The following is a 24992-nucleotide window of genomic DNA, read 5'->3' as shown; positions in this document are numbered from 1 at the left end:
GGTCAGGTCTAGGATCAGCAACGTTATGAGTCCAAAGAATGAGGTCAGCTGACTACCTGAATATACTTAATGACCAGGTTCTTCCTTCAATTGATTCTTTCTTTTCATATATATACATATATTCCAAGATGACAATGTCAAGATTCATCAGGCTCATATTGTGAAGGAGTGGTTCAGGAAGCTCATCAGTTTCCTGATCAGAGTCAGAGTCCAGACCTTAACCCCAATGAGAAACTTTGGGATGTGCTGGAGAAGACTTTGTGCAGCGTCTGACTCTCCATCATCAAATGTTAAATGTTGTGACATAGCAGAAGCTTCTTGAAACGATGCCACAGTGAATGTGTGGCGTACTTGATGTTAAAGGCAGTAAAATATTTGAGTGTCTGACTTTTGTTTGGTCAGACAGTGGATATTTCCACTACACTTTTACACATTATGAATCCTCCTGTTGATGAAGTCGTCTCCGAAGTCGATGATGTGTTTCAGGGCGCTCAGGATCAGTGAGTCAACATCATCGTTGAAGTTGATTTCTTCATGATAGCTCTTCACAGGGAAGATACAGTTCACGGGAATCCCCACGTCTGAACTGAACTGCTCCATCTACATTTAAACATCACAACAACTCAGTTCAACACATTCCAGCTCAGAGACAAACAAGACTTTAATATTTAAATTGTCTTTGTACAGAATTTAATTTCAGCTGTGCTTCAATGTATAAATGTGAACGTTTAAAATTAAAAACAGACCATTTCTTTCAGTTTCTTGCTCCTGTAGACGTTCTTCAAATCTTTTCCCACCTCTGGACAGGCCAAGTCAACCTTGGTGAGAACGGCCACTTGAGGAATCCCTGAGAACAACAGACAGGAAGTTACTGACTGCTCAAAGATTTAACTGTATAATGATAGAGAATACTTCTTCTTAACAGATACTGATACCAAATACTACAAACTGTCTGAATTGAAATATATGTTAATAAAACCAATACATTTAGACTTCTACAGCCACTTTGTGTCATGGTTCCAGCCTCGTTGCTGCTGGTGCTTCCTCCCGTGCTTTTATTTTGGCGGTTTCCTGTTTCCCTTTCCCGTTCTGGTCACATGCACTCACCTGATTGGTCACACCTGGTTTTCCCTCACAGTATAAATACCGGCCTGCTCACCTGTTTCCCCTGCCAGATAGTCTGTTTTCAACGCCTTAACACTATCCAGCAATTATCTTGGACTGACTCTTTTGGATTTCTTGGACTCTGCCTGATCTGGACCCCGTCTCTTGCCTGACCCCCTGGTGCTGTGAGTTCTGTCTTTTCCCCCCTGCTCACGGTACCTAACCTGTACCTGGACCTGCCTGATTCCCTTTCCCGGACCTGTCCCCTTTCTACTCTGTCTACCCTGGATTCCCCCTTATTGGACCAGCCTGACCTGACCCTGCTTCCCCTCTGGTTCAGTGAGTTCTCCCTCTGTTCTGTTTCGCTCCCTGGTTGTCCCCTTTCCTGCTCTGTCTGTTTGGACTGCTTTTGTGTTTCGACCTGGATTGTCTTCCGTTGTGGATTTTGCCTGCCGGACTTAACTTTGAACTGCCTGCCTGTGTATGACCCGGATTACCCTCGACCTCTGAATTAGCTCTGTGGATTATTGTTTGGACTATCTTTTTGTGGTGCGTCTGTGACATTCATACTACTGTCCTGAACTTTCTCCGTTGTCCTCCATTCGGTCCATGTGCTCCCTGTTGGTCGGCCATTTTGGGTTTTGACATTGTCCTCCATTTTGCCCATGTGCTCTGTTGGTCGACCATCTTGGTTTTGACATCACGTCCGGTTTCCAACCTGATCACCATACTCACCCAGCCTCATCTCCTCCCATCTAGACTGTTTCATCCAATTCATCGATTGACTGTTGTTCTGTCCTTTTAAATAAAAGATTGACTACTTAGTTCTGTCCTGTGTTATCTCTGGCCATGGAGTCCATCCTCCAGCTCATGACACTTTGTGTAAGTATCAAATGGACTTATTTTAAATACGAAGAAGCATCCCTCTCTGTGATGACAACTTCCTTCATCCAGACCCTCCACTCCACTACTTTCTATCTGCACAAGTGAATGTGTTAAAAACTGACTAGAACTCAGTCATACAGCACAGAAATCTGTGTCCTCCAGGAGTAATGCAACCCGGTGTAGTAAAGAATAACCTCTGATTCGTGCTCTCACCCAGTCGACTGGCTTCCAACCTGGCATCCCGAATCTTCTTCTTTACTTCAGCTTTCATACAAGGTAACTTGTCAGCAGGAACAACACAGACCAGAACATGGACTCTGTCGTTGGCAGTTGGAGCTTCGTTGTAGAACGGACCTGCTGATAATTTAGATTCAGGATTGAACTGGAAAAACAAGGTCAGATGTGAGTAAAGTGGAAGTTCAAACAGAAAAACTGTTCAATGTGTTATTTAATGTAAAATATCCGAATATAAAGGAATCAGGAACGGAACCCTGTAATCGTCCTTCACATGTCCTTTAAAAGCCAGTTTGATGTCGTCCACGAGGACACCTTTGTCTTTGCTGAGACCCATGATGTCATTGAGGACAAAAGGGTAAAAGGTCTCTGGACTCCCTTTTTGGATCTTGTAGGTTGTGTACTGTGGATCAGAAACAGGGTCATTAGTCTTCATCACTGTGAAGAAACTACTCTATCAATACACAGTAGGAAAAATGTAATTCTACACAGTGAAGAATCACTGAATCATTTCTGCTTTTTCAGTGGTTGAATAATAATTTGGATATGTGGATAATAATAATAATAACTTTTCATATAATTCTGTGAGGTCTTAATCTCACACACCATTTCTGCTTCACATTCCGCAGTGGAGGGAAATTAATAATAATAACAATACTACTACTACTTCTTCTACTACTACTACTAATAATAATAATTTAACTCTGTCCTCTTCATCCTCTTCTCTCACATCAACTAACTTCATGTTCTCTCTACATCCATAAACCTCCTCCTCGTTCTTCCTCTACACCTCCTGCTCCAACCTCAGCCTCTGTTTACTGATATGTTCCCAGTTTCTCCTCTGAACACGTCCAAACCACCTCAGACTGTCTTCTGACTTTATCTCTAACATCTGACATGGTCTGTCCCTCTGATGGACTCGGTCCTGATCCTCTCTGCCCTCTTCACCTCTGTCCCACTCTATCCGTTGCTCTGAACCTTTGACCCTAACTACTTAAAGTCCTGTAGCTTCTTTACCTCTGCTCCTTGTATCTTCACCTGCATCTTCCTGTACGTCTTTCTTCTCCCTTCAGTGTCCCACTTCTTCTTAGCTAACCTCTTTCTCTGTATACACACCTGGACTTCTTTATTCCACCACCAACTCTCTATGTCCTCCTACCTGTCTCCCTGATCATCTGAAATCACTTTCCGGCCACCCAGAGCCATCCTTTGTTTTCTGGCCACACTCTCATCTACCAATACTTTACAGTCACTGATCTCTTTCAGATTACAACATCAGCACAACATCTAGTCCACCTGAGAGCTTCTCCCTCTGCTCTTACAGTGGTGTAAAAAAGAGTCAGTGAGTGAGAGTGTCACACTTTAATGTTTCTGATCATCAAACGAATTTAATTATTAGTCGAAGATAACACAAGTAAACACATCATGCAGTTTTTAAATGAAGGTTTTTATCATTAAGGGCAAAAATAAATAAAAAACTACAGTGCCCTGTGTGATAAAGTCTTTGCCCACTAAACCTAATAAGTGGTTGGACCACCCTTAGCAGCAACAACTGCAATCAAGCGTTTTCGATAACTTGCAAGGAGTTTGATACAGAACTGTGGAGGAAGTTTGACCCACTCATCTTTGCAGAATTGTTGTAATTCAGCCACATTGGGGGTTTTTGAGCATGAACCGCCTTTTTAAGGTCACGCCACAGCATCTCAATTGGATTCAGACATTCTCCTTCAGGATATTTTGGTACACAGCAGAATACATGGTTCCATTTATCACAGCAAGTGATGTGACCTCTTGGATGAGTTGTTGCTGCCAGCCATCTCCGTCCTTTGTAAAGTCTACCACCATCTGTCCTTCTGTGTTTCTGTCCTGAAGACCAAACCTGTCCATCACAGTCTCATCACCTTTGTTCCCTTCACCAACACGTCCATTGAAATCTGCAACAATCACCACTCTCTCACCTCTGAGGATGCTCTGCATCACATCATCTAACTGACTCCAGAATTTCTCCTTTTCTTCTAACTCCCATCCTGCCTGTGGACATAACCACCAACAACACTGAACATCACACCTTCAATTTCCATTTTCAGTTTCATCAACCTGTCTGAGACTTTACCTCCAGAACATTTTCGACAAACTCCTCTTTCAGAATAACTCCTGCTCCATTTCTCTTCCCATGCACGCCATGTAAAACATCTTGAACCCTGACCCTAAGCTTCTAGCCTTGGTACGTTTCCACCTGGACTCCTGGACACACAGTATGTTGACCTTCCTTCTATGCATCGTGTCACCCTGTAGGTCAACGGCACCGGTGGTGGTCGTTGTTAATCCGGGGTGCAACCGACCAGGTATCGAAGAATGTTAATGATTTGCATGTTTGGTTCAGCAAATGTTTTTCATCGGATGCCTTTCCTGACACAACCCTCTGCATTATGCAGATTTGGGAGTTGGTACTTTCTTTAAAAGCAGGTGCTCATGAGATAATTTACACTAAAAACAGAAACTGATCAACTTACAATCAACTTTCATCAAAATGGAAAAAAGGAAAGTGTGAAGAATGAAGAGGAAGAGTTCATGACCCAAAGTACCACCTCAGGGTTAAACATGGTGCTAGTTCTGTTCTTCTGTTCTGGTTCAGATATGTGTGGCAGTGGGACTGATGCACCAGTATTTATCAGTGATTTCACTGCAGACAGCAATAGCAGCAGTGATGAACGTAGGAATGAAGATTCAGCAAAATGCATCAAAATTTATTGAATAACATTTTATCATCATGAGCAGAACAAAGATCCAAAACATATGATGAAAGAAACCAAAGAACTTCTAGAACAGGTGGAATATTCTCAAATGACTGATTCAAAAACTGGTCAGTATGCTGATTGAGCTGCTGAAGACCAGACTACAGCCTGAGATACCTGGGGGCAGCAGTGAAGTTCTGGGTTGATCTTGGGTTGATTTTATTTCTTTACAAATAAAAATTGACCGGTTGATGGAGTCGCTGTACTGTGTTTATTTTGTTTTATACAGATTTACTCAAATAAACCAGTCGGCAAGGCAGCAGTAAATCTGGTCTAATACTGATTGAGCTGCTGAAGGCCAGACTACAGCCTGAGAGACCTGAAGGGGGCAGCAGTGAAGGTCTGGGTTGATCTTGTTGTTTTGGTGTCTCTATGTTTATTTGGGCCTCATCCCGACCAAATGACTTTGTTTCCACAGCTGTTGCCAGTTTTCTTTTGACTGTTTAATGTGAAAGCAAATGTTACACTCGCCACTATGTTGGTGTCATTGTATGAGATTTACATTTTACATTTTAGTCATTTAGCAGACGCTTTTATCCAAAGCGACTTACAAGTAGGGTACAAGGGTAGGCAGGGTAAGCGTGAGGAGGGCTTGCCTAAGGACCCCTACTGGAGGTAGACCACAGCCGGGATGGTGATGGTAGCCATCATCCCAAAGTGAGTGCTATTTCATTAGCCTTCCTCTGTGGTTGGGGGCCTGCTCATAAGAGTGGGTTGGATGGTCATGACATGGAGCAAGATGCTAATGAACAGTTGACGAGAAGACATGTTGGACATATGTAATATGTGAAAAGGATTCAGAAGCAATGGAGAGGCCGAAAAAAGTAAGAAAGAAACCAACTAAACCTACGAGTCATATAATTGAACACATTTTATACTGTGGGTAATGGGGGTGCAACCCAAACATATGTACACACACAGATAAACAGATATTAAATTATTCTATAGACACACATCCTGCCTCTTAACACACATAGGACAGAATTAATGAAACTGGACTTTCCAGCTCCAACAGCACCGTGAAGAAGAATCCGGAGCTGCTGATCTTCAATATGAGGTCTGTAGTTGTTCACATAGTCCAGAGTTTCCTGTTTTTTACTGATCAGGAAGGAAACATTACATTAAACTGAAAACAGTAAAATAACATTCAAATAACAGGATAGTTATTTTCCTAACAACAACTTAAGAAAACACACTCACCCTATTTGTCTCCATGGTTCATCAAAAACTGACGGGTACAAAACAAATATTAAAGAAATGATCAAAACATTATTGTAGAAGATGGGATGTACTGAAGGGTAGAAATAAGTCGACTTACGTGGAGATGGTTGAGCTGGACTTTCTTTCCTCCTGAAATAAATTTTCAGAATAAATTTCAGAATTAAACTCCACTGTAGTAAATGAATGAGGTTTATAGTTGTTCACATGTTCCAGAGCGTTCTGTTTTTTACTGTTCAGGGAACAAAACATTACATCACAGTTTAAACTGAAAACAGTAAAATAACATCCAAATAAGAGGATAGTTATTTTCCTAACAACAACTAAAGAAAACACACTCACCATATTCTCCATGATCCTGACAGGTACAAAACAAATATGAAATAAATGATCAAAACATTATTGTAGAAGATGGGATGTACTGAACAGTAGAAAAAAATCAACTTACCTGCAGGCATCCTGAAATAAAAAAATATTTCAGACTTTAACTCCACATTATTAAAAATAATGAGGTTTGTTTACTCTGAACTTTCACAATAAAACTGTATTTTATATGATTAATTCTGTATTAGCAAACTAAACAGGAAGTGATAGAGCTCAAACTAAATTCACTTCCTATAAAATGACTTGAACCTGTTTGTTCACCCTTAGTTTTTCTTTCTTTCACTTTCATGACATCACACAAACATCCTACCGTCGATGTGCTCACTCAGACAAAGAACCTGAACCTTGTTTAGGGACTTTCCACTGACTCTTCTTGTCAGTTCAGATGTGACCACCCTTTTCTGTCCTGTGTAGCTCTTAATGCTGCTCCACAAGGACCACTGGTCCTTAGTAAACCACAACAGGTGGTTGTAATGTTGTGGCTGATCAGTGTATATACGCCTCTTTCTGTTTGCTCCCCACCAGATTATCTATTTAGTCTTTATAGTTTTAGCTTTGCAGCTTTACTCACCTGTTTTTTCTTTGCCTGCTTCAGAAGAAGACGGTGTCTCTGCAGTGATGCTTTCAAGTCCTCACCTCTACTGAGTCATGACGCAGTATCAGTATCCTGCTGATGCTGTTTTTACTTTCACTTTCATTATTCTCTCTCTCTGTCTCACACACACACAATAAAATAAATTTACAATAGTAATAAAATGAAATGTAATGAAAATAGAGAATCCTGTAAAAAGACATAAAAATACAACATAATAACTAATAAATGGCATATTTCTGTTATGTTTTAATCCCAGCACCACTTCCTGTCTCTCTCTGCCCACTTTCTAATCTCATACATAAGCAGAAGCCATCACTGCAGACCGACATCTTGTCTCACTTCCATTTGCCATCTTGCAAACTCACCTGGTGTTTGTAATGTCCTTTTCTGCTGTTGCCCTGCCTCATCCTACAGTATGCCATCAGGTTTAATTAATATTTGCATCATCTCCATCGGCAGCTCACATTAAATCAGACCAACAGTTAAGGTCAACACCAAACAATCAGCAAAGTTTTTGCTTGGATCCCTTAGAAGACAGAGTTTAGTTTGGTTTCTACAGTGAAACGCCAGCTTTCAACTTCACGTGTATAAAGTTTCATCTGTATGTTCTTACCTTTATTTTTCTTCCTTCTCATCAGAGCTGCAAAACCCCTATTTTAATTCAATTCAATTCAATTCAATTCAATTTTATTTGTATAGCGCCAATTTACAACAGAAGTTATCTCAAGGCACTTTACAGTGTAAGGTTTAAGACCTTACAGAAAATATTTATACAAAAAATTATAGAGAAAACCCAACAATCCCATTTGAGCAAGCTTTAGGCAACAGTGGAGAGGAAAAACTCCCTTTAGAGGAAGAAACCTCCAGCAGAACCAGGCTCATAGTGGGCGGCCATCTGCCTCGACCGGTTGGGGTGAGTGAAAAGAGAAGAGAGAAAAGAACGGCAGGCAATAAAGACAACAACAAGCATCAAGACACATTGGGCAGATGAACTGGATTCTGGAGATGTACAGCTCCAGGCCGAGGATACCTGCAGAAAAGTACAGAGAGAGGGAGACAGAGAGGAGGAAACACAACTACAGGAGAGAGAAGACACAAAGTTAATGACATGCAATGGTAGAATTTGAATGGATAGAGGAGAAAGGATAGAGGAGAGGAGCTCAGTGTATCAGTAGAGGTCCCCCAGCAGATTAAGCTATATCAGCATAACTAAGCAGAACTCTGGCTGCAGCATTTTGGGTTAACTGGAGGCTCTTTAATGAGTTATTGGGACATCCTATTAATAAGGAATTACAATAGTCCAGTCTGGAAGTAACAAATGCATGGACTAGTTTTTCAGCATCACTTTGGGACAGGATGCTCCTAATTTTAACTTCTCAGGTGAAAAAAGGCAGTTCTAGAGATTTCTTTGATGTATGAAGTGAAGGAGATATCCTGATCAAAGATAACTCCGAGGTTTCTTACAGTATTACTTGAGGCCAGAACTAAGTCATCAATGGTGAGAACGTGATTAGACATAGTGTCTCTGAGATTTTTAGGCCCAAACAGTATAACCTCTGTCTTGTCTGGATTTAGGAGAAGGAAATTGGAGGACATCCAGGTCTTTATGTCTTTTAAGCATTCCTGAAGTTTGACTAATTGATTAGTTTCTCCTGGTTTCATAGATAAATATAGCTGGGTATCATCTGCATAACAATGGAAATTTATAGTGTTTCCTAATAATATTGCCTAAAGGGGACATATATAAAGTCAAAAGAATCGGTCCAAGCACAGATCCCTGTGGAACTCCATAGCTTACTTTGCTGTTCATCGAAGACTCATCATTAACATGTACAAACTATCTGATAGATACGATTTAAACCACTCTAGTGCTGTTCCTTTGATTCCAATGACATGTTCCAGTCTGTGTAATAAAATGTTGTGATCTATAGTGTCGAATGCAGCACTAAGATCTAACAAGACGAGTATAGAGAGTAGACCATTGTCTGATGCTAATAGAAGATCATTAGTGACCTTTACCAGTGCTGTGTCTGTACTATGATGTACTCTAAATCCTGACTGGAAATCTTCATACAAGTTATTGCTACGTAGGTGGTCGTACAATTGCTTAGAAACTACCTTTTCAAGGATTTTAGAGATAAAGGGCAGATTTGATATTGGTCTATAATTCACTAAGACCCCTGAGTCCAGAGTAGGCTTTTTGAGCAGGGGCTTGACTACAGCAACCTTAAAAGCCTGTGGTACGTAGCCTATTTGTAAAGACAGATTGATCTGATCTAATATGGACGTGCTGATCAAAGGTAAGACATCCTTGAGGAGTCTAGTCGGGATGGGATCTAAGAGACATGTTAATGGTTTAGAGGAATTAATTACTGAAATTAATTCAGAATGATCTACGGGGAGGAAGCAGTCTAAGTACGAGCGTGGATCTAGAGTTGTTGTACAATCCATGCTATATGCAGGGATGATCTGATCAATTTTTTCTCTAATAGTTATGATTTTATTTGTAAAGAAATTCATGAAGTCATTGCTGCTGAGAGTTGAGGGAATACTAGCCTCAACCGAGCTATGACTCTTTGTCAGCCTGGCTACAGTGCTGAAAAGAAACCTAGGGTTGTTCTTATTTGCCTCTATTAATGAGGAGTAATATGAAGTTCTAGCTTTATGCAGGGCTTTTTTATATATTATTAAACTATCTTTCCAGACTAGGCAATATTCATCTAAATTGGTGGAACGCCACCTCCTTTCCAACTTACGTGATTTCTGCTTTAAGCTACGGATTTGTGAATTGTACCATGGAGCTAACTTCCTCTGATTCACTAGCTTCTTTTTCAGAGGAGCAACAGTATCAAGTATTGTTCTGAGTGAAGCAGCAGTACTATTAACAAGATAGTCCACTTGTGATGGAGTAACATTGAAATAACTGCCTTCCTCTGTGTTGGTACATGGCTCTGAAATAAAAGATGGAATCAGTTCCTTAAATTTGTCAACAGCATTTTCACATAAACATCTACTGTAGTGAATCTTATCTGTAGGTTTAGTAAAGTCTGGTACTGTAAATTCTAATGTAATTAAGAAATGGTCAGATAAAAGAGGGTTTTGAGGAAAAACTAATAACTGATCAACTTCCACACCGTATGTCAGAATAAGATCAAGGGTGTGGTTAAAACAGTGAGTGGGTTTATTTCCATTTTGGGTAAAACCAATGGAGTCTAATAGTGAATTAAATGCAGTGTTGAGGCAGTTATCATCAACATCTACATGGATATTAAAGTCACCCACTATAATGACTTTATCTGCACTAAGAACTAAATCAGATAGAAACTCTGAGAATTCAGTTAAAAACTCAGAGTAAGGGACAGGAGGACGGTACACAATAACAAACAGGACTGGTTTTAGATTTTTCCAGTTAGGATCAGATAAATGCATATTACAGAGACAATAAAGATTCAACTGGTGTTGGTGATGAAAAGCTAGAATCGAAATGAGCAATAAAAACACTGAGATGGACAAGAAAGACATTTTCACCTATAATGCTGTTTGTCTCCTCTGTCACTAGGGTCATCATCGTTCCCTGTGTGGGGAGCTTTCCTTCAGTAACTGAGAAATGTCCAGTATATTCCTTTGCTTTCCTGTTGTAACAGTATGTGATTGTTGTCTGTGAAGATTCTAAGTCCCCCAGGTCATGGTTATTCCAAAACTGCTGTTCAGTATCCACTGGACTTAGTTTTTCTCTTATTGTTTACTCAAGCCCATTAAATCCTGACATACAGTTGTTTGTAATAGTCCATGAATAAAGCACTGTCTATATTTATTTATATCTTCAGAATTACACAATGTTCACAATAAAGTTTAATGTTGAAAGGTCTTTATGTGGCTTCAAGGTGGGAAGGGGGGGAGCGGAGAGCTATCAAGGCGAGATTGTATATGTGCTTTGTAAAGCTGTTGCTGTGCACTTCACTATTGTTTTGATTTTTCATTAGAAATATTGCTTTAAAAAAAAGCCACATACCCAGCAGCAGCCTGTAGATTCACCTTTAGCAGCTATTGGTTGGAGTTATCACTTCCTGTTTGACTTTATCGGTCTCTCATATTGTTGTGAAGGAGTTTTGTACCATTCAACATTGCTTCAGTCAATTTTTTTGCCATTTCTTTACACACAAGTTTACACACAGTGCTCTTAACATTTAAATTGGGCTGAGGTCTGAACTTTGACTGGGTCACTCCATGACCTTTAGTCTTTTATTTTTCATCATGTCATTCTGATATAGATTTACTTTTGGTCTTTAGATCACTGTCATGTTGTATCACTCAGTTTTGAACAAACTTTATATATCAGAAAGCCTATGACTCAACGCTTCACATGGATCATGGAATGCTTGGAACTGTACAAGATCAACAGGACTCTAAGAGCCTTCATCCAGAACTCAATGGGAAAGCGGAAAACAACCCTAGAGGCCAACTTCAAGCCGATTGCCCAAGTCAACATCAAGTGCAGCATATACCAAGGAGATGCTCTGTCCCCACTGCTGTTCTGCATAGGCCTGAACCCCCTCAGCCAGATCATCGAGACTGGTTATGGATACTGTCAACGGAATGCCACAACCGTCAGCCACCTCTTCTACATGGATGACATCAAGCAGTATGCCAAGAGCGAACGAGACATCGACTCGCTGATACACCAGGATATGTTACACCCTGAAAAGGGAGAAAATCAGGAAAGATGACGCACACGGACTTCACTCTATGGCGTCTTTATCCAGAATCATTTTACAAAACATAACAAACATTGAAGCAAGCATTTTACACAATATGTCTATTGACATTACATTATACATCAGAATACATCTGTCTCAGTTGCTCAAATTCTGTCCCTTATACAGAAAATGTACATATAATCAATCCACTAACTCTCATTATGTCTTTTGTACAGTAGCAACCAAAAAAGAAATACACAGAATATTATGTGAATTCACATTTACATCATCCTGTTAAATTTCCCCTTATCCTGACAAATTTAGCTGCTAAATTACTTACTACAACATTTTCCTTAAACACTGTCAGTACATATAGTAACCGTAACATAAATATGTTTTAATACACACATACAACATTTACATTTCAACATTCCACCACGTGTAGAGCTAACGGCGCACATTGAGCTAACCATGCACGTTGACACCGTCTACAACCTGGGTGCTAATACCTCCATTACGTTTGTAATAAGTTCCATTAACCCGAATATGCAATAAACTCAATTTCTTCTACTTTACTATACATGTAGACATTCTTTATGGCCTATCCATAACGTTTTACACCTACATTTATTACACATTACACACACAACACAGCGCATTTTCACTCGTTATTACCGAACGTACATTGTGCCACACTTGCTAGCTTACTAGCTACTTCCATCGTTACATAAACAAACTATGTCATGCACACGGTTATTCGAACAGTTATTAACATTATAAAACAAACTTACATCAACATTTACTTACTTACTGGTCATATATACAAAACTTAGAACAGTTTTAAATACCTGAAAAGGGAGAAAATCAGGAAAGATGACGCACATGGACTTCACTCTATGGCGTCTTTATCCAGAATGAAGCTACCGCGGCGCTACTCCCTCTACTGGATACTCAGGTATAACTAATTAATTACAATGTGAACTCACCCAGCAGGTTCAGCTAATTCCCTGCTTTATCACAGACTACACTGCTATTTTCTATATAAGGAATTGCATTTCTGTCTGGAACATTAACACTGTTTATAATACATATTTAACATATTTCAACTATTTTAAAAGAAGACAAACTCCACAAATAAACTCTGCATCCTGTACACTATTCTCTCAAATCCAAACTTACTCAAACTTTAACAATACTGTCCTAAGCTTCATCATCTGTTACTCTATAATTTCCATCTACTACACTCTCCCCTGCAAAATAGATGTCGTCCCGACATCCAATTACTTGAAAGGGGACTCAATTTACATTCTAACACCTATACATGAAGACTGGTTGGTAGCCCCGGATGTGCTCTTCGCACATAGTTACTGGTCCATAGTCTTGGTTTACTATTGAGTGGTACTGGCAGGGCGTTACAAAAGAACTGCTTGTTTTGTAACACATCGGAGTCCCTAATCGGTCATATGTAAAGAGTTTAGGGGCTCTCCTTTCCCTTTTTGGCTTTTGGTAACTTGACTCCTCTTCATCGACAGTCTCACTGGAGGTTGAGTGTGGAGAGTATGGCACATTCCCTTCTTCAGTTACCTCAACCAACTGTTCCTCAGAATGGTTGTTGTCAATATCTTCAACCTCAACATTTTTCTGCATGTGAGGATTGCTCTGCTCATTTGTTTCCTCAGATCCAGATTCTGTATTTGTTACCTGCATCCCAAGCTCATGGTCCTCTGGTATGGTGACATGCACGGTATCCCTCAATATTTCTGGTGGATCGGTTGACCTTGTGGGAGGATGTATCACAGGTTCCAGGAAATATCCAAATGCATCCTCTTCATCCTCTTCCTCCCCATCTGGGCTCCTAGAGGGGAGTATTGGTGTGGTTTTCCTTTCCTTTGGTTTTGTCATGGGATTCAGTTCCAAAGGCAAATGGTCACACGGTAACAACAGGTTTCTATGTAACACTCTTGATCTTCCTCTTCCGTGCTCGGGTTTCACTTCATATATTGGGATTCCTTCGCCCATCTGCCGAACAACAACATGAACATCATCTTCCCAGTGGTTGCGGAGTTTCCCAGTCCCACCTCTGGGTGACAGATTCCTGACGAGGACACGATCACCTGGATGCAGTATGGAACTTCGCACCTTCCCATCGTAATTCCGCTTACTCCTTCCTGCTGCCTTGCTTGTGTTCTCTCGTACTATGTCGTAGGCTTGTTGCATTTCCTGTTTCCATCTCTCCATGTATGCCTGTTGGTTAGCGTTCCCGCTCCCAGAGATGAGGCCGAACATGAGGTCAATTGGTAGTCGTGGTGACCTTCCAAACAGTAGATAGAAAGGTGAAAACCCTGTTACTTCTGACTTGGTACAGTTATATGCATATATGAGTTTATTTAGCGACCCTTTCCAATTTGTTTTTTCTTTTTCAGTAAGTGTCTTTAGCATCTGCAGGAGGGTACGGTTAAAACGCTCCACCTGCCCATTCCCTTGGGGGTGGTATGGTGTCGTTCTTGACCCTAACACACCGCAGTTCCTCTTCAGTTGGGCAAAGAGTTGATTCTCAAACTCACCTCCCTGATCATGGTGGATTCGAGCTGGAAGTCCAAACTTTAAAGCATAGTCATTAAAAATCCGATCTGCAACAGTTTTGGCAGACTTCGAGGTGGTGGGATATGCCTGGGCGAAGCGGGTGAAGTGGTCAACGATGACTAATATGTATTTATACCCGCCTTGGCATTTGTCCAGATGGAGAAAATCAATGGACACCAACTCAAAGGGCTGCGTTGTTACAACATTAACCAGTGGGGCTCTTGTCTCTCTGCAGGGTATCTTTTGTTTCAGGCATGTGCAGGTTCTAGCCACATAGTGTTCTATTTCCTTTTGCATATAGGGCCAAAAGAATCTCTCTCTGATCAGTGATGTTGTTCGATCAATGCCTTGGTGGCCCATCTCATCGTGCAGCTCCTTCAAAACTGTAGCTTTATACTTTTCAGGTAATACCAACTGATTGTATTTTCCTGCCTTTCGAAAGAGGATGCCATCCTCATTCACGTAAAGTTTCTCCCACCAACGTAGAAGGCATCTACTCTGACTGCTGAGGGTTTTCATCTTAGATTCAGATGGTTTTGTGTTCGTGAGTTTGAGTTGTATCACTGGGCTTATGTGTTGGTCGTTCCGTTGTGCTTGTCTGAGATCTGGTGCAGACAGAGGCCTTAGTCCGCTCTTACTCTCAATGTCACACTGCAAGGGTGATGATAACATTGCACACGCCCAATGTGAAGAGTCCTGGGTCTGAATGGCTTGGGTTGCTGCCGCCACACAGTCAGATGAAAGCTCTTCTGTGCAGTGACTCATCATGGCTTCTATGTCCACAGGCATTCTGGACAAGCTGTCTGCATCCACGTTCTCTCTGCCTGGGCGGTATCGGATGGTGAAGTGAAAATCTGCAAGTTCTGCCACCCACCTGAATCCGGTGGCGTTTAGCTTGGCACTGGACAATATGTACGTCAGGGGATTGTTGTCACTAAACACGGTGAATGTGGGAGCATAGTATAAATAATCCCTAAATTTCTCTGTGACTGCCCACTTTAACGCCAGAAATTCTAATTTACCAGAGTGTAGATGGTAATTTCGTTCTGGTGCAGTCAGTGTTCTTGATCCGTAGGCTATCACACGAAGTTTTCCCTCTTGCTGTTGGTACAGTACGGCCCCGAGCCCCTGATTGGAGGCATCCGTGTGCAATATGAACGGCTGTGAGAAGTCTGGGAACCCAAGCACTGGGGGCTCAACAAGACAATCTATTAGCCTCTCCAGTATGATCTGATGTTCTTCAGTCCACACAATTGGGGTATGTGAAGGCACGCCCTTGTCTCTCCTCTTCAGATGTCCATTATTTGGATTTGCCCTGGTCTGTTTCTCTTTGTGACTGCCTACTGTCCCTTTCAACAGATTGTAAAGTGGTCCTGCGATCCGAGAGAAATCTTTTATGTATTGCCTATAGTAACCCAATAGACCCATTACTGCTCTCAGTTGCCCCACCGTACTTGGTCTCTTGTCCTTTAATGCCTTCACAGCTAGGGTATCAGCTGGATCTATTTTGCTACCTTCCGCTGAGACAATCCTCCCTAGATAGCGAACCTTGCGCTTAAACACCTGGCATTTGCTTGGTTTCAGCTTTATCCCATACTTTCTTAGCTGCTGGAGTACACGCCTCACATGAGCCACATGATCTTCAAAGGACTGGCTGTAAACCAAAGTGTCATCCAGGTAAGGAACGCAGATATTGTCCCGTAGATCCTCCAGACATTCCTCCATGCAGCGTTGAAATGCTGCAGGGGCGTTCATCAATCCAAATGGAATCCTGATCCATTCAAAGAGACCCCATGGAGTCACAAATGCAGTCAAGGACCGGCTGGCTTCATCCATGAAACCCTGATGGTAGGCCTTGCTTTGGTCCAACACCGAAAACCAACTATTACCTCCAAGGCTGTCAAGGATGTCCTGTACTCGTGGGATTGGTTGTCGATCAGAATGTGTTTTTCGATTCAGTTCTCTGTAGTCTATACAAAGGCGGAGACTACCATCTTTTTTTCTCACACACACGACTGGCGCGGAGTAGGGTGACTTAGACGCTTGTATCCACCCCTGGGCAATGAGGTTGTGGAGATAGTCTTTTATCTCTTTGTAAAGTGGCTTTGGCACTGAGAGGTAAGTGCGTGCTACTGGCTCTATATCCTTCAGAGATATGCTCAGTTTCAGGGTTGGAATGTTCCCAATATCATTGTCGGACTTTGAAAATGATGCACTCTCTTCTCGCAGCATTTTTTGCACCTCCACCTTTTCTGGCTGGCTGAGATGGTTTAAGTCAACAGGTGGATCCCACACACTATCATCAAGTTCCTCACTGCCTACCTCAATATCATTCACTGACGCTGTGGGAAGAGGAATGGGTTTCTCAAAGGCACTAGCTGGGTACACAGCTTGCACTTGGTTCAATGTGCCCACTACAGTCTTTCCAAACAGTGTGATATCATGCTCAGTGGGGTTTTGGACATCAACTACCATGTAAGGAGGGGCTCCACCTCTCAGCGTCACCAGTGTCTCACAAAATTCAAGCCCTTCAGGCCATTGGGGGTTTACATCTGGCTCAAAGAGAAGTGTGACGTCTCTTTTTGGTGACTGGATGTTCACTTTACATTCAATCTGAACAGAGGTGTGTTTTGGGATGTTCACTTTTTCTTTTGCAGTGCGTGCTACATATTCGCATGATGTTCCAACACTCACAAGGTCAATGAAAGCAGGAACACTGTTGTTCTCTAAACTGGGAAAGGTAGCTCTGAGGATTGCATGTAACTGTTCTTTGCTTGTCTCATCTGAGTCTTCAACAGCCTTTTTGACTATCTGTTCAATGACATTATAGCCTATTATGAGTTGAGGCAGGCTTCTGCCCTTCACAACTAGTATAGGGACAATAAGTTCCCCTGCAGCAGCACAATCTGCAGCTAGCCTAAAGGTAGTCTCTATCCAGCCCATATATGGCATGCTCTGTCCATTTGCAGCTGTTATTTTCAAGTCATCTGGTCCATCAACTAAGTCTGACACATCTCTCAATTTTTCATGGGGCAAATGTCTCTTTTTCCAGTTTTCACTCACTATGGATACTTAAGAACCAGTATCCCATAATGCCTGGGTCTTACTGCCTTGGATGTAACAATCAATGACACACTGTTTTCCCACTAAATCCACGAGCTGAGGCTGGTTTCCTGTTGCAGTGTCTCTACTATGTACTTTATGGCAGTTATCTGGCTTACATTGTTTTCTGTGCTCAGCCCAATGTGCCACTTGACAACTTTTTGTGCAGTAAGTACCCCTCTTACAAGATGAACACACCTTAATCTTTCGGCCTACTGGAATAAAACCACAATGCAGACACCTCTGTTGGGACTTCGTATTGCTCCTGGTTACTCCCTGTCCCGTGGGGGTAACCCTCTCTCGTTTAAATGATTCTCTGGTTTTGACACACTGACTCTGCACCCAGCAAGGAAATGCTCCCCACTACCACATCTGTAACAGTGGGTACAGTACTCAACATTATTTTGATAACAGCTGAAACATCTTCGCTGCCGTACACGGTGTGAAGGATAGTGGTAGTGTTGTCTGGCGAACCGTTGTTGGTACTGGGCCACATCACCCCTTACTCCTGGTCCTGGGGGAGGCCAAAGATTTTGCCATTGTTGCTGTTGGGACTGAGTGGCAGGGACGTACTCTTGAACTACTGGTGGGGGTGGATGTTGAGGTAGTACTGGAGGAGATTGTCGGATTGACTCTTTTATTTGAGCAACTTCAGCAGCAAGAGTTTTTAGCACAGCCATGTCTGAGCGCACCTCTCTCAGTTCATTCAGTACAGTTGGTTCTATCTTATTTGAAGTGTCTTTATTTGAGTCTTTCTTTCTTTTTTCAGCTGATTCATCACTCGCCTGACCTGAGTGCACAATAGCTGGCCGCTGTTGCATCATTTGCCTCCGTTTGTTCTGTCTCTCTGCCTCATTTGCACAGGCAATGTTTAGCTTTTCAAGGAGCAGTTCATCACAACATGTCTGCTGTTGTAAGTATGGGAGGAGGTCGCTCCTGATGCTATCATTCTGCAAGCCTGTGAGAACGGTATGGAGGAACATGCTCTGCACCAGTATAGGGTCATATTTCAAAGCTGAGTCAGCTTCCTGTGAAGCAAAAAGAATTTTCTGTCTCAAGTCAAGGGCCCTAATCACAAAATTCTGTGGGCTTTCCTTGCTACTCTGTACTTCTGAGGTTAGCTGTTTGTACAATTCTGTTGCACCTTTTTCCTGATAGTGGAAGCGGAGAATACGCCTCAAGGTGGGTAAAGTCAAATGTGGCTTTCCCTCAAGGTAACTGCGGAGTTGTAAACCTGGTGCTATGGCCCTGATCACAGCATCAACTATCTCTGTTTCAGGAAACCCTTTACTGATGCCTTGTTCAATTTGGTGGGCTAGACTTGAAAAACTAAGCTTCTCTTTTTGCCCTGGCTCACCAATCTGACCAGATATTTTGAATTCTCTGCTCCACTGAAATGGGAAACGTGTCTGCAGAGTCTGCTGCTGAGCTGGAACTTCAGCTTGTCTCGTGCTGCTACCACTAGTGTTAACTGACTCCTGAGCTGCAGTAGGGTTTTCTTGAAGAGATAACTTCAATGCTAACTTCATTGCTTCTAGTTCTTTCATCAACCTTTCTTGCTCTGAAGGCAAAACAGACTGTTTCTGTGCTACCCCAAGCCCTGCTTCATCTAATGCTCTATTCTCAATAGATCCACGTGATTCAATGATTTTATCCCTTAACATTAACAGCTCGGCCATGCCCCCATCTTCTAAATCTTCCACTTCATCCCTGTTCAAATGTTTTACAATAACTGAAATGAGGAAGGAACGGCTCTTGCCAGTTAAATCTATCTGTATCAAACACTCAATGTCAAGAAAATTACAGATTTCAAGGAGAGTTTCTTTTGTTAACGTGTACAATGTTCCTATCACCTCAAGTTTGAAGTCCTCAAGTGTTGTTGAATCCATCCTGAATGCTCCTGAACAATCCTCAATAGCTGCTGTTGTCACTTTAAGCACCTACTGATCTCTGCTTGTTGTAGCCAGCCGTCTGCAAGCCTGAGGTGGAAAGCCACGCCGTTTCTCGCTGAATTTCCACGTGCTAGTGCTGTACCTCAAACTGCCTTTGGTCGCTGAGAGCTGATGCCGGTTGTCACTGCTGCTCCTAGTCTACTGCACACTGCTAGTGGACCGTTGTGGACTGCTGACACACCGGTGTACACTCTCAATGGACCGCTGCCAAACCAGGAACAGACCACTGCACACTGCTACCACACGCGCTGCCGTTGACAAAAGGGGTTCAGGATGAATAGTGAGAGGGATGTCTGCTGTCTAGAAACTGTCCCTAATCACATTTCATCCCAGCGGTGCCTCCACATGTTACACCCTGAAAAGGGAGAAAATCAGGAAAGATGACGCACACGGACTTCACTCTATGGCGTCTTTATCCAGAATCATTTTACAAAACATAACAAACATTGAAGCAAGCATTTTACACAATATGTCTATTGACATTACATTATACATCAGAATACATCTGTCTCAGTTGCTCAAATTCTGTCCCTTATACAGAAAATGTACATATAATCAGTCCACTAACTCTCATTATGTCTTTTGTACAGTAGCAATCAAAAAAGAAATACACAGAATATTATGTGAATTCACATTTACATCATCCTGTTAAATTTCCCCTTATCCTGACAAATTTAGCTGCTAAATTACTTACTACAACATTTTCCTTAAACACTGTCAGTACATATAGTAACCGTAACATAAATATGTTTTAATACACACATACAACATTTACATTTCAACATTCCACCACGTGTAGAGCTAACGGCGCACATTGAGCTAACCATGCACGTTGACACCGTCTACCACCTGGGTGCTAATACCTCCATTACATTTGTAATAAGTTCCATTAACCCGAATATGCAATAAACTCAATTTCTTCTACTTTACTATACATGTAGACATTCTTTATGGCCTATCCATAACGTTTTACACCTACATTTATTACACATTACACACACAACACAGCACATTTTCACTCGTTATTACCGAACGTACATTGTGCCACACTTGCTAGCTTACTAGCTACTTCCATCGTTACATAAACAAACTATGTCATGCACACGGTTATTCGAACAGTTATTAACGTTATAAAACAAACTTACATCAACATTTACTTACTTACTGGTCATATATACAAAACTTAGAACAGTTTTAAATACCTGAAAAGGGAGAAAATCAGGAAAGATGACGCACATGGACTTCACTCTATGGCGTCTTTATCCAGAATGAAGCTACCGCGGCGCTACTCCCTCTACTGGATACTCAGGTATAACTAATTAATTACAATATGAACTCACCCAGCAGGTTCAGCAAATTCCCTGCTTTATCACAGACTACACTGCTATTTTCTATATAAGGAATTGCATTTCTGTCTGGAACATTAACACTGTTTATAATACATATTTAACATATTTCAACTATTTTAAAAGAAGACAAACTCCACAAATAAACTCTGCATCCTGTACACTATTCTCTCAAATCCAAACTTACTCAAACTTTAACAATACTGTCCTAAGCTTCATCATCTGTTACTCTATAATTTCCATCTACTACAGATATACAGCCAAGACATCGGAATGTCATTCGGACTGGATAAGTGTGGTTGGATGGTAGCAAGGAGAGGGAAGGTATTCAGAACTGAGGGGATAGAACTACCAGAAGGCAAGATAGCAGATGTTAAGGACAGCTACAAATACCTTGGAATCCCACAGACAAATGCTAACCATGAAGAGGCCGCAAGGAAAACAGCAACCACTAAGTACCTCCAAAGGGTAAGGCAAGTCCTGAGAAGTCAGCTGAATGGGAAGAACAAATGCGATGAACACCTGCGCCCTCCCGGTCATCAGGTACCCCGCTGGCATAATAAGCTGGCCAAAAGAGGAAATGGAAGCCACTGACATTAAGACATGGAAGCTCCTTACAATGCATGGAGGGTTTCACTCCAAATCCAACACCCTGAGACTGTATGCTAAGCGGAAGGAAGGAGGCAGAGGATTAGTGAGCGTCAAAGCCACTATCCAGGATGAAACAACTAAGCTCCATGAATACATCAGGAAGATGGCTCCAACTGATGAAGTGCTTAGTGAATACCTCAGGCAGCAGAAACCAGAGGAGCAAGGGAAGAAAGAGGAGGAACCCTCATGGAAGGACAAACCCCTGCACGGTATGTATCACCGCCAGATAAAAGAAGTGGCTGATGTTGACAAATCCTACCAGTGGCTGGACAAAGCTGGACTGAAAGACAGCACAGAGGCACTAATCCTAGTAGCACAGGAGCAGGCTCTGAGTACACGATCGATAGAGGCTGGGATCTACCATACCAGGCAGGACCCTAGGTGCAGGCTGTGCAAAGATGCCCCTGAAACAATCCAGCACAGAACAGCATGATGCAAGATATTAGCAGGCAGGGCATACATTCAATTCAATTCAATTCTATTTTATTTGTAGAGCGCTTTTTACAATTGACATTGTCACAAAGCAGCTTTACACAACCAAAGAACAGTACATGAACAGTGAATGTGTATCAATCATGAAAATCAGATTGTCCCTGATGAGCAAGCCGAGGGCGACGGTGGCAAGGAAAAACTCCCTGAGAAGGCAACAGGAAGAAACCTTGAGAGGAACCAGAGTCAACAGGGAACCCATCCTCATATGGGTGATTACATGCTGTGTAGGCAGCAGGCAGTCCAGTATAACAGTTAATGGAACATGGAACGCCATAACCAAGTGGCCGGCATAGTGTACAGGGACATCTGTGCCGAGTACAGGCTGGAAGTCCCAAAGTCAAAACGGGCCACACCTCCAAAGGTGGTCGAGAATGACCGAGCTAAGATCCTGTCGGACTTCCAGATACAGACTGACAAACTGGTAATGGCCAACCAACCCGACATAGTAGTGGTGGACAAACAGGAGAACAAGGCTGTAGTGATAGATGTAGCAATCCCAAGTGATAGCAACACCAGGAAGGAGCACGAGAAGATCAAGAAGTACAAAGGGCTGAAAGAAGAAATGGAAAAGATGTGGAAGGTGAAGGTCCAAGTGGTACACTGGAACACTGGGGGGTTGTAACTCCCAAACTGGGACAGTGGCTCCAGCAGATCCCAGGAACAACATCTGAGATCTCTGTTCAGAAGAGTGCAGTCCTAGGTACAGCTAAGATATTGCACAGGACCCTCAAGCTCCCAGGCCTCTGGTAGAAGACCCGAGCTTGAAGGAATAGGACCGCTCCAAGGAAGGAGCGAGTGGGGATTTTTTTAAATATATAACCTTAAGACCTAAGCTCTAATTTGATATGCATTTTTTATTCCTCTTTGCCATTTGGGCTTATTGGAACCTGATAAGTATAAAACTAAGCATCATTTTTTCACAAATAGTTTCAGGAAAGACATCATATGCCTACAACAACAAATTGTAATACATTCAAAACTGTCAAGGATCTAGGATTGGACTCAGAGAAGGCCATAGAAGAACCACTAGATGAGGTAAGGTATGAAAAGGCTTTATTTACAGTGAGACAATGCAACAGCTGAATGAGGCTTCCACGAGCCGGTCTTTGGGGAAGCACGGCGTAGAGATGAACCAGGCGTCTAAAAGAGGAGCCCGAGTTAGCGTGGAGTGAGATCGGGACGTGCTGAATTAGGAGGCGAGTACTCACAGATTGGTTGGTTGTAAGTAGCTGAGCGGCTTCCAAGATGGCAGACCTCCGGGAAAGCACGTGGCGGTTCTCAAGACGGCGGAGGCTGAGGAGAGAACTGGCGAGGGACAACAGACAACAGACAACAGAACAATAGTACAGTCAATACTCTGTATGCAACGCCAAAGCTCCGGAGGGCAAATCCAAAATCCAGGGTCCTAAAAGCAGTCCAGTTCATACACAGAGAGACAGCACATCAGGGGCTAAGCCGAGTAGCACAGGTCAAAACACAGAAAACAGGTCCGAGAGAAATCCGAAATTCAAAATACCACAACGGAATACAGTCCAGGTCAAAGCACAGGGAGGTTCACACCAAATCCAAGCAGGAGGGAAAAACAACAAGGAAGAGAACGAAACAGGAGAGTAAACTCACGGAATAGGCAGAAATCAGGGTCAGGTCAGGCAGGTCCGGTAACGAGAGATCATGAACGAAGGAACGCGGAAGCCAATCGGTGGTGCGCAGCATAAAAGGGGGAGGAACATGGAGGAAAGACATGAAGCAGAATCGTGACAAAACATTTTGCATTAAAAACTAGCAATGCCCTTCTCTTTACACACCTCCATCCATCCATTTTCTTCCGCTTATCCGGGGCCGGGTCGCGGGGGGAGCAGCTTTAGCAGAGATGCCCAGACTTCCCTCTCCCTAGACACCTCCTCCAGCTCTTCCGGGGGGACACCGAGGCGTTCCCAGGCCAGCCGAGAGACATAGTCCCTCCAACGTGTCCTGGGTCTTCCCCGGGGCCTCCTCCCGGTGGGACAGGACCGGAAAACCTCCCCTACGAGGCGTCCCGGGGGCATCCGAAACAGATGCCCAAGCCACCTCAACTGGCCCCTCTCGATGCAGAGGAGCAGCGGCTCTACTCCGAGCTCCTCCCGGGTGACTGAGCTCCTCACCCTATCTCTAAGGGTGCGCCCAGCCACTCTACGGAGGAAACTCATTTCGGCCGCTTGTATCCGCGACCTTGTCCTTTCGGTCATGACCCAAAGCTCATGACCATAGGTGAGGGTAGGAACGTAGACTGACCGGTAAATCAAGAGCTTTGCCTTTCGGCTCAGCTCCTTTTTCACCACGACGGACCGGTACACCGACCGCATTACTGCTGCCGATGCACCAATCCGTCTGTCAATCTCACGCTCCCTATTTCCCTCACTCGTGAACAAGACCCCAAGATACTTAAACTCCTCCACTTGAGGGAGGATCTCCCCCCCAACCTGGAGGGTGCAAGCCACCTTTTTCCGGTTGAGAACCATGGCCTCGGACTTGGAGGTGCTGATTCTCATCCCAGCCCCTTCACACTCGGCTGCAAACCGCCCCAGTGCCTGCTGGAGGTCCCGGTCTGATGAGGCCAACAGGACAACATCATCTGCAAAAAGCAGAGATGAAATCCTGTGATTCCCAAACCGGATTCCCTCCGACCCCTGGCTGCGCCTAGAAATCCTGTCCATAAAGGTAATGAACAGGATCGGTGACAAAGGGCAGCCCTGTCGGAGTCCAACATGCACCGGGAACAAGTCTGACTTACTACCGGCAATGCGAACCAAGCTCCTACTCCGGTCATACAAGGACCGAATGGCCCTTAACAAAGGGTCCCGAATCCCGTATTCCCGGAGTACCCCCCACAGGATGCCACGAGGGACACGGTCAAACGCCTTCTCCAAGTCTACAAAACACATGTAGACTGGATGGGCGAACTCCCATGAACCCTC

The 24992-nt window shown here is 42.9% G+C and overlaps 1 protein-coding gene across 1 annotated transcript in view; it reads right to left on the bottom strand.

Moving 5' to 3' along the window:
* The window catches only part of LOC113149200 (interferon-induced protein 44-like), a 112511-nt gene continuing 87519 nt past the window's right edge, over window positions 1–24992 (bottom strand). Inside the window, exons 7-8 of the mRNA XM_026341122.1 lie at window positions 747–847; window positions 1–600 (exon numbers count right to left, since the gene is read on the bottom strand). Coding sequence (XP_026196907.1) covers window positions 427–600; window positions 747–847 — 275 coding nt within the window. The 3' untranslated portion in view covers window positions 1–426. The remainder of the gene's footprint in view (window positions 601–746; window positions 848–24992) is intronic.

The sequence above is a fragment of the Anabas testudineus genome, chromosome 24 (assembly GCF_900324465.2).
Source record: "Anabas testudineus chromosome 24, fAnaTes1.2, whole genome shotgun sequence".
Lineage (NCBI taxonomy): Eukaryota > Metazoa > Chordata > Actinopteri > Anabantiformes > Anabantidae > Anabas > Anabas testudineus.
Note: the sequence above shows the minus strand (reverse complement) of the source record. Positions and strands in the feature narration are given on the sequence as shown.